At 39.3% G+C, this 14,975-nt stretch overlaps 1 protein-coding gene across 2 annotated transcripts in view; it reads right to left on the reverse strand.

The window, feature by feature from the left end:
• PPP2R5C (protein phosphatase 2 regulatory subunit B'gamma) overlaps nucleotides 1-14,975 on the reverse strand; it is an 83,660-nt gene that overhangs the window by 45,266 nt on the left and 23,419 nt on the right. The window contains exon 2 of one of the 2 annotated variants that reach the window (XM_080345784.1): nucleotides 7,790-7,913. The exons of the other annotated variant lie outside the window; for it this stretch is intronic. Within the exon in view, the coding sequence (XP_080201910.1) occupies nucleotides 7,790-7,883 (94 nt within the window). The 5' untranslated portion in view covers nucleotides 7,884-7,913. The remainder of the gene's footprint in view (nucleotides 1-7,789; nucleotides 7,914-14,975) is intronic. 2 annotated transcript variants of the gene reach the window in all.

Raw genomic sequence — 14,975 nt, forward strand, 5'->3', positions numbered from 1 at the left:
ACACATCTATGGCAATATAATTTAGGTTCCTTGAAAGGGTATGCAAATCACACCATGAGTGAGTAAAACTAAAAAATTCCAGTTGTCTACCTTCCTGTAATCTCACGGAATTTTCAGCTCAACAAAAAGTCCCATCCAGACCCATTTTACAGTCATACCCGTAGAGATTTCTAAGTGCAGTGTGATCACTTAACATCCTCATTGCTTCCAGAAGCAGAACTTACACATACACTCTTCATACAGGCAAACGATCCACACAAAGGTAAAAATAACCCGAAAAGAGGAATGACAGAGCACACAGAGTAAAAGCAGTAACAAGGTAAAACACACCCTCAGATACAAAGTTATGCACAGTAAGTGAAGAGTTAATCAGCATGTCACCGCGTTAAATGTGGCAGGAGTAGTAACTAAGCAATCTTCTTTAAATCTGCTCATGGTCAAGTATTAAAAACATTCCCCCCAAGTTGCTTCAGCCTATACCATTAAAAAGCCATTATCAGTCTACGCCTGGCTGTGTACTGTGGCTATGTCTGGATGCCCTTCAAAACACACAAATCTACCAAAATCGTACAAGAGACAATACAATAACACAGTCATTTGTATCAATATCAGTCTTTAAACAAGTCAGGTGAGTATCTAATACTAATTGATTAAACTCTAAGTAAACATTACACAATCCTATAGATACGAGAGGCCTAGCTTCATTAAGAGTAGAACTGCTGCTTGTTCTTGAGGAAGATGATCTTGTTTCTTCTTTTTGAGGCAACACCTCTAGAAAGGATCAGTGGATGGGTTTCAAAGGATTCTGTGTACAACTGGCTAAGCAATTTTAAAGAGCAGCACTGGCTGAGAACTTGCTATGAGCAAGGTGGATGACTGCGAGCTCCAGGAGTCAGGTTGAGTATCCATGGACTCTGGGTGGCTTGGTAGGAAGGCACAGGATCAGCCCAAACACACAGCTGATTCCCACCTCTTCAATTATTAAACTATAATTGGCTCATATGGGAAAGCAGGGAAGAACAAGCATTTTCATCTCCTTTAAATCTGAGCTGAGGTTTATCCATTTCATCCCAAACCAGCAACTATGACCCACAAGCAAGAAAAAAGATGTGTGCTGGACACAGGAAATCCCATTCAGAAGATTGGCAGGGGTGCAAAAAAAAGTTTTGAAGGTCTTTTGCACAGGAATATTTCCATAAAAGTAAAAACTAAAGTGAAATTCTACAAGTAGCTGTAATTTTTAAATTTAAAGCACTGAAAGAGAATTATAACAATTCATCACTGTGATGGAAGCATCTCTGAAGAAAATGATTAAGGTGTCTACTGTACGTACCTTCCCAGGAAGATTTTACTTACTTCTCACAACAAAGAGTCACTGTACCTTAAACATTCACTAAATTTAAATGTGTTAAAGGATTAAAGGAAATTAATATTTAAATAAACATACATGCTCAGGCGAGTTAAGTTCATCATCCTTAAGAACACCCACAAGATGCGTGTGAAAGTGAAGATTATCATCATACAGAAAATACAGAGGGAATAACCAGATTCATTTTCCACTGCAGTATACACTAACAGCAAAAAACAGCTGTATGAAAGGTGACTTTGAGATTTTTAAGTATGCTTTCATAGTCAGGATAGACCAGTTTCAGACCATAATAAAACCCCCAAAAAAGGCAAATTGAGCACATGTAAAGGATACCATGCTTGAAATTTATCAAGTTCTTGGAAAGTATCAGAATTCTGGTAAATTATAATCAATCCTGGATTTTTAGACTTTTAACATAATGTTTTTGTTTTTATAATGCAGGAAGATTACCAGAAACATGTTGTAAGGATCTGTGGTAGAAATGACACTGTTCAACATTTTCATAAACACCTCAGAAGATGAATAGCGAGGTCACACGGTTTGTTAATACAGTATTCATTGTCAGTTTAAAGCTTGTTTAAAAAGACCTACAGAAAAATCTCATCATATTGAGCAAATGAATTCAAACAAATAGATATTTCCAAAGGTGACAAATGTAAAGAAATATGGATGAAATAGCTGAATGCACATTAATGAGTTCTAGCTTATTCAGAAGATACTTTTAGAGTTGTGTGTTCTGTAAAAAACACATCTGCCACAATTTAACTACGGCCGAACTGCTAACGGAATACTAAGAAATGAACGAAACATCCTTTTAGAGTTCCTATTTATTATGTTTTTAATACTGCATGTGGTTCCAGTCACCCATCTTCAATGGTTCGCAAAAAAAACATGGTAAGATTTCAAAAGACTGCAACACCAAAAATTGAGAGTTAACATAGAGGTAAAAGCACTACTAACAGGCAGGCTGGCAGCAAACATATTAAAAAGTCTGCCTTAGTAACAAAGTGGAAAAGGAAAAAAAAAAAAAAGCACAACACCATAATGTACAATAAGAATACTGCCCTTTGAATTCAAAAAGTGCATCAAACTTGATATTGTAATTTTATTAAGTGACATTAAGGCCAGTCACCTATTGGTCCCATGTGCAACAAAGAATGACAGAATCATAAAATAATTTTCAACAGAAGGGACCGTCTTGTTTTTGCTAGTCTAACCCCCCCACCAAAGCAGGGTGAGCTGGATAAACATGGCTGCTCATGGCGTGGTCCAGTCAAGTTTTAAGTATCTCCAAGCACAGGTGTTTGACAGCCCATTTTGTAATCTCGCTCCAGTGTTTATCCACTTTCACACTGAAACTTTTTTCTCCTTGTATGCAATTACAATCTGCTGCGTTGGAACATGTATCAGTTATTTTTCACTCACTCACTGCAGCCCTCTGAGAAGGGCCTGGCTCTGTCCTCTGCATCCTCCCATCAGTTGAAGACAACATCTCTCTTCAGCCTTCCCTTCCTCAGACCAAACCAACCCAGCTCTTTTAGCCTCCCTTTGTACATCATGACAACAACAGCTACTGTTCCGCATACAGGAGTAATACAGACCAAACTGAGAAACGTGAGCTCTAGCCTCTGCTTCCCATTTATTTACAAAATGGATTTTTTTTTTTTTTAAGCTCAGAAACAATTCCTGCAAAGAAGAAGGAAGACGGAATATCAACTACCTTTCATGATAACTCACTCCAGATTAATACATATGAGGAGCACATAGAAAGAATGGACAAAGTTAACATCACATCATCTTTGAAAAAAATCAAAGCATCTTTCATAAAATCTTCAGTAACTTAAATAATGACAAATTTGAATCTGTAAAAAAAAAATTGCTGCTCTTGAAGGAAGAGAAGGATGGACACAGGTTTGAAAGAGGTTACGGCCTACAGGAAGCACCAGTCAGTCTGAGCTGACAGCATCAGGGTGTTCTCACCCTCCTTCCCACACAACTTTCAGTATGTCTTGCAAAACATCTTGAAAATAACTTTTTAAAAGCATGATCAGACATTACCAACCCCAGTCAGTCAGCAACTAAGTCACTAGAGTAACTTCTATATTCTGCTAATCCTGCCATTGTACATCAGAGCACAGTTTTACGTATATTTTGTTCAAATATCTGTCTTTAGCTCATAAAAACACTGGCATTTGAGCTACTTCTACATTCCTGATAACAGTATTAAATTTTTTTGTTAACAGCATTGAACTGTATTCCTAATGAAAAATGTGTGCCCCCTCAATGAATAAACATTTATAATGTGCCTACAGAACAAATTATGATTATTTTCTACCTGCAACTGCACTCTGCACTCCAGCTACAGTTTTCAGCAAAACAGCTCACAACATAAAATACTAACTGGTAACTCTGAAGCCTACTGACAAATGTTTACTGTTTGTCCTAATCCACGCTGCTTTTACAGCCGCTTTCTTTGCTTGAAGTGCTGAGATAGAAATCAAAAGGTCCCAATTCCTTCCCCCAAGCCTCATCTCATTTATGTGGATCCTCCTGTCACAGCCTGAAGTGCACTTCCATCACCCCAGGGATTTAGCTGCCAGAAGGGCTCCATAAGGACAAAGGCACATATTGAAAACATGGAAACACCATCCAGCTCTGCTTCCCTCCTTGTTGGAAAAAAAAAAAAGGCAGACAAAAAAAACCCAAAAAACCCTTAAATATGGAATACCTAATAATTCTCTGTGCTGTCCTAACAACATGTTCATAGCTAGTGACTTGTCTATGCACAAAGATCCTAAAGGAGATCTCCATGCAGATGACCCTTGACCAGTTGCTTTGGCTCCATCATTTGCTTCACAGTCAGCTACAGAATCACAAACCACAGTAGTTACTCCATGGCCATAGTGGCTGTTCAAATTGAAGCTCTACTTTTATTGCAAGCTTTGGATTGCTTCAGTACAAGGTAAGTTTTCAGTTCACCATGATAACGAGTGACAAGCAGCTCAGCTGATCATTACACACCATCTTTGTACTCCGGAAAGATCAAGCAGTAGATCAAGCAGATCTGCAGCAGTAGCAGAACACAGATCTCCTGGAAAGCCTGTTGCAGATGGAATAATCAAGGGCTCACTAATTATCTCACTGAGCCACCAATTTCAGCACAAGCAACTAACATACAGTTATGGCTCCATGCCATTCATTTTCCAAGTGTGGTTAAAGCCCTTTTGGTGCTTCGGTATTTTCCAGAAACAGGTTCAAAGTAATCTTTTGCAGAACTGATTTCTACACATTGGTCTTCAGCAACTGCCAACAGCCTATGGTTGTGACAAAGGGCAGTCTCACTGTGCCTGAATGAAGAAAGGAGAGCAGGTGTACTGATAGTGATCAGGGTCAGCCAACAGGCCAGTGGCTGCTGAACAAGCCCAAGGTGAAGAGGCACACCAAGTCAGGTAGTCAACACGTCAGGATCTACATCAGTGAAGTACGTGGCTAGATAACCAGTAGCTGCAACCAAGCTGAAGCGACAACCAAAGCCAAGGGTTTGAGCTTACAGACAACTCCCCAGTGCAAGGGGAACCCCCACAAACCTTCTCCCAGCTCTCTCCACAGCAGTCTGACTCACGATTCCACGGCTGCACCATATCCAAGACGACCTTGAGCAGTCAAATGAACTGCAGACTATGGGTTGTTTGGAGCCCCGACACCTCCTATCCTACAAATACCTCCTGCTCCTCCTCATTGGTGATGGTGCAGATACCAGTGACAGCAACAACTTCCTGTTCACAAGACTTGTAACAGTATTTTTAAAAACCACCTGCATTTATTTTTCCAACTGTGTTGTTTTGGCAAAGCTGTAAGCAGCCCAGACAATAAAGCTGTCTGCCATTCAGGAGGGGCAGAAGGAAGTGGAGCAAGCTCCAATTCCATGCCAGATCAGAAGATTTCCTTTTTATCCTGCAAACATTACATATTCCACACGGTCTAGGTACAGAAAGAGCTTTAGAATTCACTTCAAAAGCAAGATTGCAGTTTTTATTTTCAAAGAAGTCCTGACAGCGTAGTCCACAAGGCTTCACAAACGTTTTAAAAAATAAGATTTGAGGCCAAATATGGTAGCTACAATATAAGGGTAAAATAAAATGCACTATAATCTCATAATTTTAAAGATTATATTAAATTAGTGATAAAGCAGTATCTTCTCTGTTACAACAAACTAGAACTACTAGAAACAACTGAGGGGATTATGCTCCCCTCACTCCCATTTGACACTGAAGTTTTAACTCTTACAGATGCAGAGGAGTTACTTCCACTTCAAAATTTAATCCTATGCTGCAACAGACGATCTAAAAGGATAACCAAAAGTAGCATGGATTGGGACAAACAGTAAACATTTTTCATTAGGCTTCAGAGTTACCAGCGTGTTTATGGCAATTAATTTTGTATGCACTGTTCTGACAAGCTTCATTTTGGAGACAGATCAGTACTGGCAACAACAGAGCAGCTAGTGAGATGAGGTACACACCAGAAAACACAGCAACTTCGCTATGTATGTATATAAAGAGGATCCGCTTCTCCTCTCCCAGCATCAAGAAACTTCTCTTGTCTCTAATATGAGAGACCTATCTAATTCCCTACCACTTGAGAGATGCAAAACAACCTGAGTTATTCCTTAATTGCTTCCAAGAAAGTCCACTCTTATCAACCATTAAAACCCAACCAAACAAAACCACACACCACCAAAAAACAAATACCAAACAAACCACAAAACCCCTTAACCTCTCTTCTCCAGTGCACCAAAAATTTCGGTCTTCGGAATGTAAATTTCAGAACAGTTTTTAAAATCTGCTGTTTCCACAATTATGTATTTAATTGGAACAAACACAGGGATGATAAATTTTAGAAGAACCTTGTCATTGTATTGAGAAAAAATAATTATTGTGGTTCATCACAATAACATTTCATCATTCTGATTCCAACATCAAGTCATTTTCCTGACTCGCACCTTTAAAAGATGGTGCTTCTCCCCTTCCAGAAGGCATCATTTACCAGAGATTTAAGGTGATTTGTGCAGAGTGAAAAGCAAAGGCCTGTCTACTGGTCAAGCAGTGGCATTTATATTCCCTTGACAACAAGCACAGTCCCTATTCTAACTCTAGGGATTTTATCACATTCCCCCCCACCCACAGACTGAAATCAGAGTCTTCTAGAATATATCCAGTCACACTTGAGACAGAGAAGGAGACAGCTCTTTTAAAAGGGAAAGAGAAATCATGATTTCTTAAGACATGAAAACCAGCATTACTGCTTAAAAGGAACAGGCTTCTGAACACTTGGGGTTTTTTAAACTTTCAAAGCAAAATTTTTTCAGTGTACGGAATACTAACAAAAAAATATTCTTTTCAGTACTAGCACTGAGCCTACACCAGTGAAAGCTGAGAAGCAAAGGTAATTGAGAAGGGTATCAGCTGTGTTTCTTGCATATAAATGCCATTGTTCAAGATGTGCTGATCCCAGCTAATGCACGTTCTGCTTTCATAAAAAGTTTAAACCAAAACCACCTTAAGGAAGACATTAAAAAAAGCCACCTTGGTTGGTTAACAGCCAGCATAAAAATACACCAAAAAACCCCATAGCAATGCAAAATTTACAAACTGCAAACATACAGGAAAAGCTCCACAGTCACACACAGTAAGTATTATGCAGAAGTGTCATACCAACACGTATTTTCCCATTGAATTACATAAAACGTAGATTAGCAATGCATTAATTTTATAAACCCAAGCCAATACATTATGTGAAGAAATTTAACATTCAAAACTGCCCAAAACGATAGGCACATAAGAGCTTGCTTGTTAAATCCAAACCGCATCTCTTCTAGGAAATGCTTTCTGAATACATAAAGGATATTTTCATAATAAATGTCACGTCTCTTCCCCCCCTCTTCTTCCCCAACAACACTCCCAATTCTTTTACAAGCTGCAGAGGATTTTAAAGGAGCTCTATCTGAACGATTCACACAAAAAAGGCTTTGAAGCACAGCCAATGTTTGCCCTTATTCTATAGAAATTGTATAGGCATAACTTGGCTCTTCCCTCCCCCCACTCTGTACCTTTCTGGGGTAGTGACTTCACATCCTTTGACATCACCACAGCTTGAAAGGGGGATGGGAGAGCTACAGCAGAAAGCAGTAAAACCTGCTTTTAACTATGTATGCAATGCCTCTACAAATTCTCAAAGGTTCCCCCAACGCATTTAACAGCAAACGGGTTTTGATCTCCCTCGTTTTTCCTGCAGCTGGAACACAACCCGCCAGGGATGGGGCTACAAAGGGCCTTCCTGCTCCCCTCAGCCAGCACCACAATAGCCATTTATTAGCTCGGCAGAGGGTCGCGATTCACTCGCACACGCACAATAACTCACCTCGAATATGCAAAAGGGCCACGGGCTGGAATGGCCCATTGGAATTGGCTGCGTCAACCACCATCCTGCTGCCAGCTCTGTTACATGTCAACATCGAGGCTCCGGCAGGCAAGGCGGTGTATTCCTTAAGGCAAGAAACCAGCCTCCATTTTAGTTTAAAAAAAGACAGAAACTGAAGCGCTCTGCAGCTGGAGGGAACTGGCTAGTTAGTGATGTCAGCGGGCGGGAGGAGCCCCATTGGCTAACGGCAGCAACTTAAAATGACACCGAGGAGGCCGCAAATGAGCGGAGGCCGGTGCGGGGCTGTCACCGCGCCCAGCGCTGCTGCGCCGGCCCCGGGAGCGGCCCGGACCGGCCCCGCGCCTCCCGCCCCCAGCAGCAGCCGCGCCTGGCAGAGCGCAGCCCAAGGGGTGACGGCTCCTCTGCCTTTTTCCTTTAAAAACCAGGAAGATCTTACTGCGGCTCTGTTATTAATATTTCCACCGCAGATAATATTCAGTACACACCTGCTAGAAAGACCACATCCTGAATAAGCCAAAAGCTTCATCTTCAGTAAGGCTGACAAGAATTAGCAAACTGCAGTTCCACTTGACCACGGAAAAACACAGCACTAAGAGAAGCATCTCCAACTTCAGCTTGCAAGAGTCATATTAGAAAGTGATTTACACTGAGAATTGTTAGTGGTAAGCAACCTTTTCTTCATCATACGAGATCTGCACATTTACTTTCACAATGAGCTATGTGAAGGACCGTGTCGTCTCTAAGGTACTGCACCTCTGGAGGTGATGTACCATCTCCACATCTCTCCTTCTTCCCAAATCCTGTTTGTACCAGTGTGCCACCTTTAAATATTGAGATTACCTCATCTATGACACTGCTGTAAATTACAGCTGCTCAAGAAAGGAGTGCATGGAGAGAAAAAAAAGGAAAAGACCTTTCAATTAGTTCATTTGCTCATGAAAATTTGGAACAAAAACAAATTATAGGACATATGCATACCTGGTTAAAAAATTATATCACACTACAATAGTTCGTTGTGAAAGGTGAGTTAGAGCTGTACTAAATATTATTGAATTTAATGAAGGGAAAAGACTAACTGGGATATAAAAAAGAGGAATATTATCCATAAGACACATGAATTTACTGATTGCTGACAAGACCCAATTTGAAGTAGCACCTCCTGCACGTCACAGTTGAAGGAGGATATAAACCTGACGAGAAAGCCAGAGATGATCAATGTAGAAAATACTACTCCATTAAAAAATAAATAAAGCTGCTCTGTTTAGTGTAATTTGTTTCTTTTTAAGTAGGCCAAACATAACAAGGGATAGAAATGTAGTTGATCCTACTTTTGAGATCAAAATGGACTACACAAACTTCTGATGCCTTTTAAAAACTTCTCCATAAGACTACAGAGATTCAAATAATTTGTCCTGCAGTCTAGGCAAAACCAGGGTAGCTAATCATCAAACATGTCATGTTTTGTATCAGTATATCCCTTGGGTTTACCTTAGATGTGGAATTAGTCTTATAAAACAAAAAGCTACCAGAGATATGCCTTTAACAAAGCTCGATTTACAAACATAAACAAGACTGACCTCAAACAAAGTTTTCTACAAGATCTTGATGAAGGAGGAAAAAAACTGAAGAACAACTTGGATAATTTTGTGCAGTATTTTCAGGTGCAAATTCTGTTTCTTTGCCCCCCACCTAAAGTACAATTAGACTGTTCTACAGTAAATAAACCACAGTATGAGGTAGCAAAAATTAGGTTTAAATTCCAGTTTATCTGGAACCACATATAATTAAGAGGCGGCTGCTCTACCTCTTCTCCTCTCTTCTTCTGTCTTTAATGATCAACTGCTGCTTCTGTCTCATTGAAACTCCCTGCAAAGATTAAAATGGATTTGAAGACCGCTGGTCCAATGGCACACAACTACTGTACTGGAACACAACAGGGCAAAAAGGGAATATTCTTTTAGTTACAGTGTCATTTCCTATTTTATAAATAAGTATGGTGTGAATAGTTGGAGGTTCGTTAGCGAATTTTAGATAATGGTTTAAGAGTTAACCCCCCTACATTCTTCACTTAAGAGAGTAAATGTGACATTCGCAGCACGAGCAGTAGTACTGGCAGAACACTCAGTCACATTCAAGTTTTCTCTTGCAAGATACACATATCCTGCTCTCATTTCTTCCTCTTTGCAGGGCTGTGTTACATCTCAGGCCAGTACTTCATACACTACCATGAAACCAGTTCAAACAGCCATAATTCAGTATATTTCTGGTGTGCTTCTGACAGGATGCTAGGGGAGTTGAAGAACTTCCATCTTTGTAAGACCTTTTCCTCATTAATCAAATCAGGTATCTTCTCACCAGTTGTCCAGGTTGAGAGGTACATTCTGCTCTAGGTTTGTAATACCCTCCCTCTGTTTCAGCCTTAAAATATTTGATTTATTACTAAAGGAAAATATGTACGTAAGTTGAATTATTTTGAGTAACTTCATTTGGGAAATAAATTGCAAAGAAAATTGAGTTAGGAATTGATTTACTAATGAGAAGGGAAAGAATATTAGTGCAAGTGGAATGGAGCTAATGAATATCAATGGGAGGAAGAAGAGGTTACTTGAACAAATTTATGAAGACACTTCTATTTGAAGAGAATCAAAAGCCATATTAACTTCAGCTACCCATTTTTAGAATTAAATGAATGAAAAAACCCATATTGACAGTATACCAAACTGTAGCTATTAAGGCTTCCTCTGAACCCTGCTCATCACTTCTAACTTCCTGATGACAGGAATGAAGGAAAATCCTATAAAGTTCTCATGATATAATTAAATGTGTTACATTTAGGATGCAGCACTATAACTGATGACTTCTCTTTATACTGGGAGGCTATGTAGTAGTTCTTTCAAAGCAAACACTCCATTTGGGTTGTTATTTAAAAACACAACCAACTGCACCCCAGCCTCAACAACAAATTCACCTGCCCAAAAGTTGCCTTTATGTCCAGCTACTATTATAACCAACAATGACAGAACCAACAGCATATAAAATAATTAAAACTGAACAAACTGTTTACATGAAGACACCTTGGATAAAGTTGTTTCTCTCTCAGACTCTATGCGAAGTTTTCATTTTTGGATTGGGGGAGCAAGGGGCTATTTAGTCTGAACTCTAAGGTAACTAAAAGAGTAATTCCACAATTGCTGAAGTAGCTATTCCTGAGCGAGCTGAGGCAGCCTAGCTCAGACTGCTTCCGTTTCCTTCCTGCATTTCTCTCTGCTTTATTTTCCCCACATCTGCTTCAGTGCTCATCAGACCCATAGCCGAGTTGGTTCAGTCCACTAATCCAACAAAAAGTCACTTAATTTATTGTCAGGTTGGTTTTCTGTTAACTTCGGCTGCGTTCCATGGCAGCCTAAGCTGAGCTAAGTCTATATGAGCTATGGCTGCAATCCCACCTCCTCTGAGGCACACGTGCACGACCATCTGAAATTGCTGTACAAGGGCTTGTGCAGCTGCGTGGTTGAACCAGATTAGGAAACCGAGCAGAGTTAAAATGAGAAGGAAAAGGGTTAGTTTGAGCCTTGTTGATTCTGTTATCTGGTTCACCAGACAGCCACCCAAAAAAGGGATGGCAGTAAACACGACTCCCTTTTACTGATAAAACCAACGTAATTTACTTTTTTTTCCTCTCCTAAGTGAATAACCTAAGCAGAACTTCCATTCTCACAAAAATCATGTCAGGCTATAGAAGGTAAGAAACTCTTCACAACCCTGAACAATGAGTTAGTTACTCAAGGACAGTAAGTTTGTTTTAGAGGAGAAACAGCACTGGCTACTACACATTCTGGAGGAGAAACCACAGCAAAAAAAAAAAAAAAAGGATGCCGGGCTTCTCCTACAAGGTTCTGACTCAATTCCAAAGGACAGCCAAGAGGAAATTCTCCAAGGAAACAGAGGCAGTAAACACCATGGTAATACCTAGCTATCAAAAGAAACAAACAGGTAAGAAAAAAATCCTTAGCTGAATAAATGAAACAGGTATGGACTATCATTTGGCTTCCTTAAGGAATTCCTAAGACTGAAGGCAAAAGATAGTATTCTACCTTCTGTATTGAAAAATGGGTAATATTTACTCCTTCTAGTACAGGAAAAATTAATTAAAAGAAGAATTGGCAAACATCTGCCTGTGACTGGATTTGTCTCTATATGGATTTCCTAGTATTTGCATGGTCACTGTAGCGCACACAGACTCCACAGTGCCAAGTTTTCCTTCAGCCAATATTGTAAACTTTAAAAGGTTTGTAACTGAAGGGTAGAGGGAAAAAAATCAGTAGATATTTGTTGAGTCCAGAAAGCTGGACAACGCACACATACACAGATCATTATTTGCCTTAAAAGAAATAGATTTTAAGAACAGGATCTGGTACAAAAACGTATTTCCCAAGGCAGATTGCAGAAGGTCATTTCACATATCGGCATGTTATTTTAACCAAGCCCAGTACACAAGCCAACATGCGTGCCACCAGACTCGCTCTTGTCTGTGGCCTTATGACAAAAGAGAGTGCAGAGGCGACTGGAGCACAAGTCTGATGAGGAGCAGCTGAGGGAACTGGGGCTGTTCAGCCTGGAGAACAGGAGGCTGAGGGGAGACCTTATGGCTGTCTGCAACTACCTGAAAGGAGGCTGGAGCATGGAGGGTGTTGGTCTCTTCTCCCAAGCAATAAGTGATAGGACAAGAGAAAATGGCCTTGAGTTGCACCAGGGGAGGTTCAGATTGGGTATTAGGAAATATTCTTCCTGGAAAGGGCTGTCAGGCACTGGAACAGGCTGCCCAGGGAAGTGGTGGAGTCACCATCCCTGGAGGTGTTTAAAAGGCACTTAGACGAGGTTCTCAGGGACCTGGTTTAGTGCTAGAGTTAGGTTATAGTTAGACTCTATGATCCTGAGAGTCTCTCCCAACTGAATAGATTCTATGATTTTAAGTCACACATGTAATTTTCAAGAAGAGTAAGAGTAAAAATGTCATTGTGTGCAATCACTGACTTACTACATGTATAAATATTGTAATGGTTAATAATTAGTAGAGGTCTTATAAAGGGAGAAGTTTAGTGTGGCAGCAAAACTGTTTACGTCTTATTTTAATGAAGACCTGTGCAATGGAACAATATGTTCTTTTTCTAAATAAGGGTGTAATAAAAGACATTTTAAGAGATCTAAACTCTCAACTCAGAGACAGGTTAGAATCTTGAAAATAAGACAATACCACATTTTAAATCCTATTTTTATGGATTCTATCCAAGCTTCAGTGGAAACAAGTTTGGTAGGAAATGCTGCCAGTGACAGATGTAGAGCATTCTTCTAACACTTTCAGCTGCTGACTAATGAGTAGGTGTTTGATAGGGCAGTTAAAATGAAAAATGGCTCATTAATCCAAGCCTATGATTTCATGTAAAGCTAGCTAAAGAAAAAAATTCACACACTCAAGCAAAGTATTTTTCTCTATAACATTTTTGATAGTTATTCACTCAATAACTGTGTTTCTTAATCTTTAAAATGTTGCAAAGTAATTCAGACTGGATAATTGCTAAGTATTTTAATATTTAATGATTTCTTCCGCATGAGGGTGGTGAGGCACTGCAACAGGCTGCCCAGAGAAGCTGTGGCTGCCGCATCCCTGGAAGTGTTCAAGGCCAGGCTGGATGGGACTTTGAGCAACCTGGTCTAGTGGAAGCTGTCCCTGTCTGCGGTAGGGGGTGGAACTGGATGATCCTTAAGGTCCCTTCCAACCCAAACCACTCTCTGATTCAATAAACATTAAATAGGAAAATATTTACTCATGTGATAGGTCATATTTTCCTTTATGAACAATTGCCAGATTTTGCTTTAAGAAATGTATATGCTTACCACACACATATTTTAATAATTCTTCTAAACATTTAAAAGAAAATTAAATACAGGAAAGTCTGTTTATGCAACACTATGATAATGTTTTAAAGCTCAAAGTTCAAAACCAAACTTACTAAATTAACATAGCAAAGAAAGTCTCCACAGTTTTTTCACAGGATACAACACACGCACTCACTGACACCTAACCAGACTGATGAAAGAGTGAGCTTCTGCAGTGTTTTCCTTTATGGACTTTTTGTTTCAATAAATCCAATACAATATTGGGCTGCCAAAAATATTATTAAAGAATGAACACAGACAGGACGAGAAGGATGACACTTAGCATACTGAGTTAGTCCAATGTATTTCATGTATAAGTGAGAAGAGCATAATCTGTTTCACAAAACTGTATCAATGAATGTTTTCCATAAAAATTAATTTGTTTTGCCTCAGTGTTTTGCCTTTTAAATGCATTACGTCTTACAACAAATTATCTTTTATAGTAGTATTATCTCATTTAATCTACTATCTTACTTTGCATAAAATACTTTTAGCTAAACAGTTGGACAGAATTCCTTACTTGCCATACATGCACACAACAAGAGTGACTAAACTGGAAAGGCTGAACTACTGCACCTTTGTTCTCCACCTAATTTACAACTGGCAGGAGTAAGTTTCTGAGATCAAAGTGACATTAAACACTGAGATCTCCAGTTTCAGCTCATAAGAAAAGTGGTCCTCAAAAGCCCAAAGTAGTCCATTATCGCTATGATTCCCATAAATTCAATTAGTTGCATATATCCAGTCAGTCTTTTGTATCGCAAAAATAGATGCTAGTTTTAAATGAACAGGTAACATGCCCTGCTTGAGTTTGATCTTACCATGATATGAGTTTGTGGGAATTACCAACATATATGGTTGTATTTCTCCACGGCACAGAGAACTGTACTTGACTTTTAATTTAGCTTGGTATCAGTTTTGCTTACTTGTCTGTGCTCTATAGTTGAAACACACAACCTGCCATTTCTGACCTCTTGAGAAATTCTCAAGTTTTACCTCCTTCCTCATTATTATGGGAGTTTTATCAAAGAAAATTTGGTCCCATTGTGTTTTTTTTTTTTTAAGTATCAGAATCTTAAACTGGAATCACCTCTTCTGCAATCTTGATTCATCAGACTTTAATACTGTACAGATGATGAACACAGAGCTATCTCCTAGACAGCCATTTATTACTTAAAAAACATTAGGAAAGCTTTAATAATGCTTGCCTCCCTATCAGAGTCCTGTA

Source organism: Nesoenas mayeri, assembly GCF_963082525.1.
Source record: "Nesoenas mayeri genome assembly, chromosome: 5".
NCBI classification, from domain to species: domain Eukaryota; kingdom Metazoa; phylum Chordata; class Aves; order Columbiformes; family Columbidae; genus Nesoenas; species Nesoenas mayeri.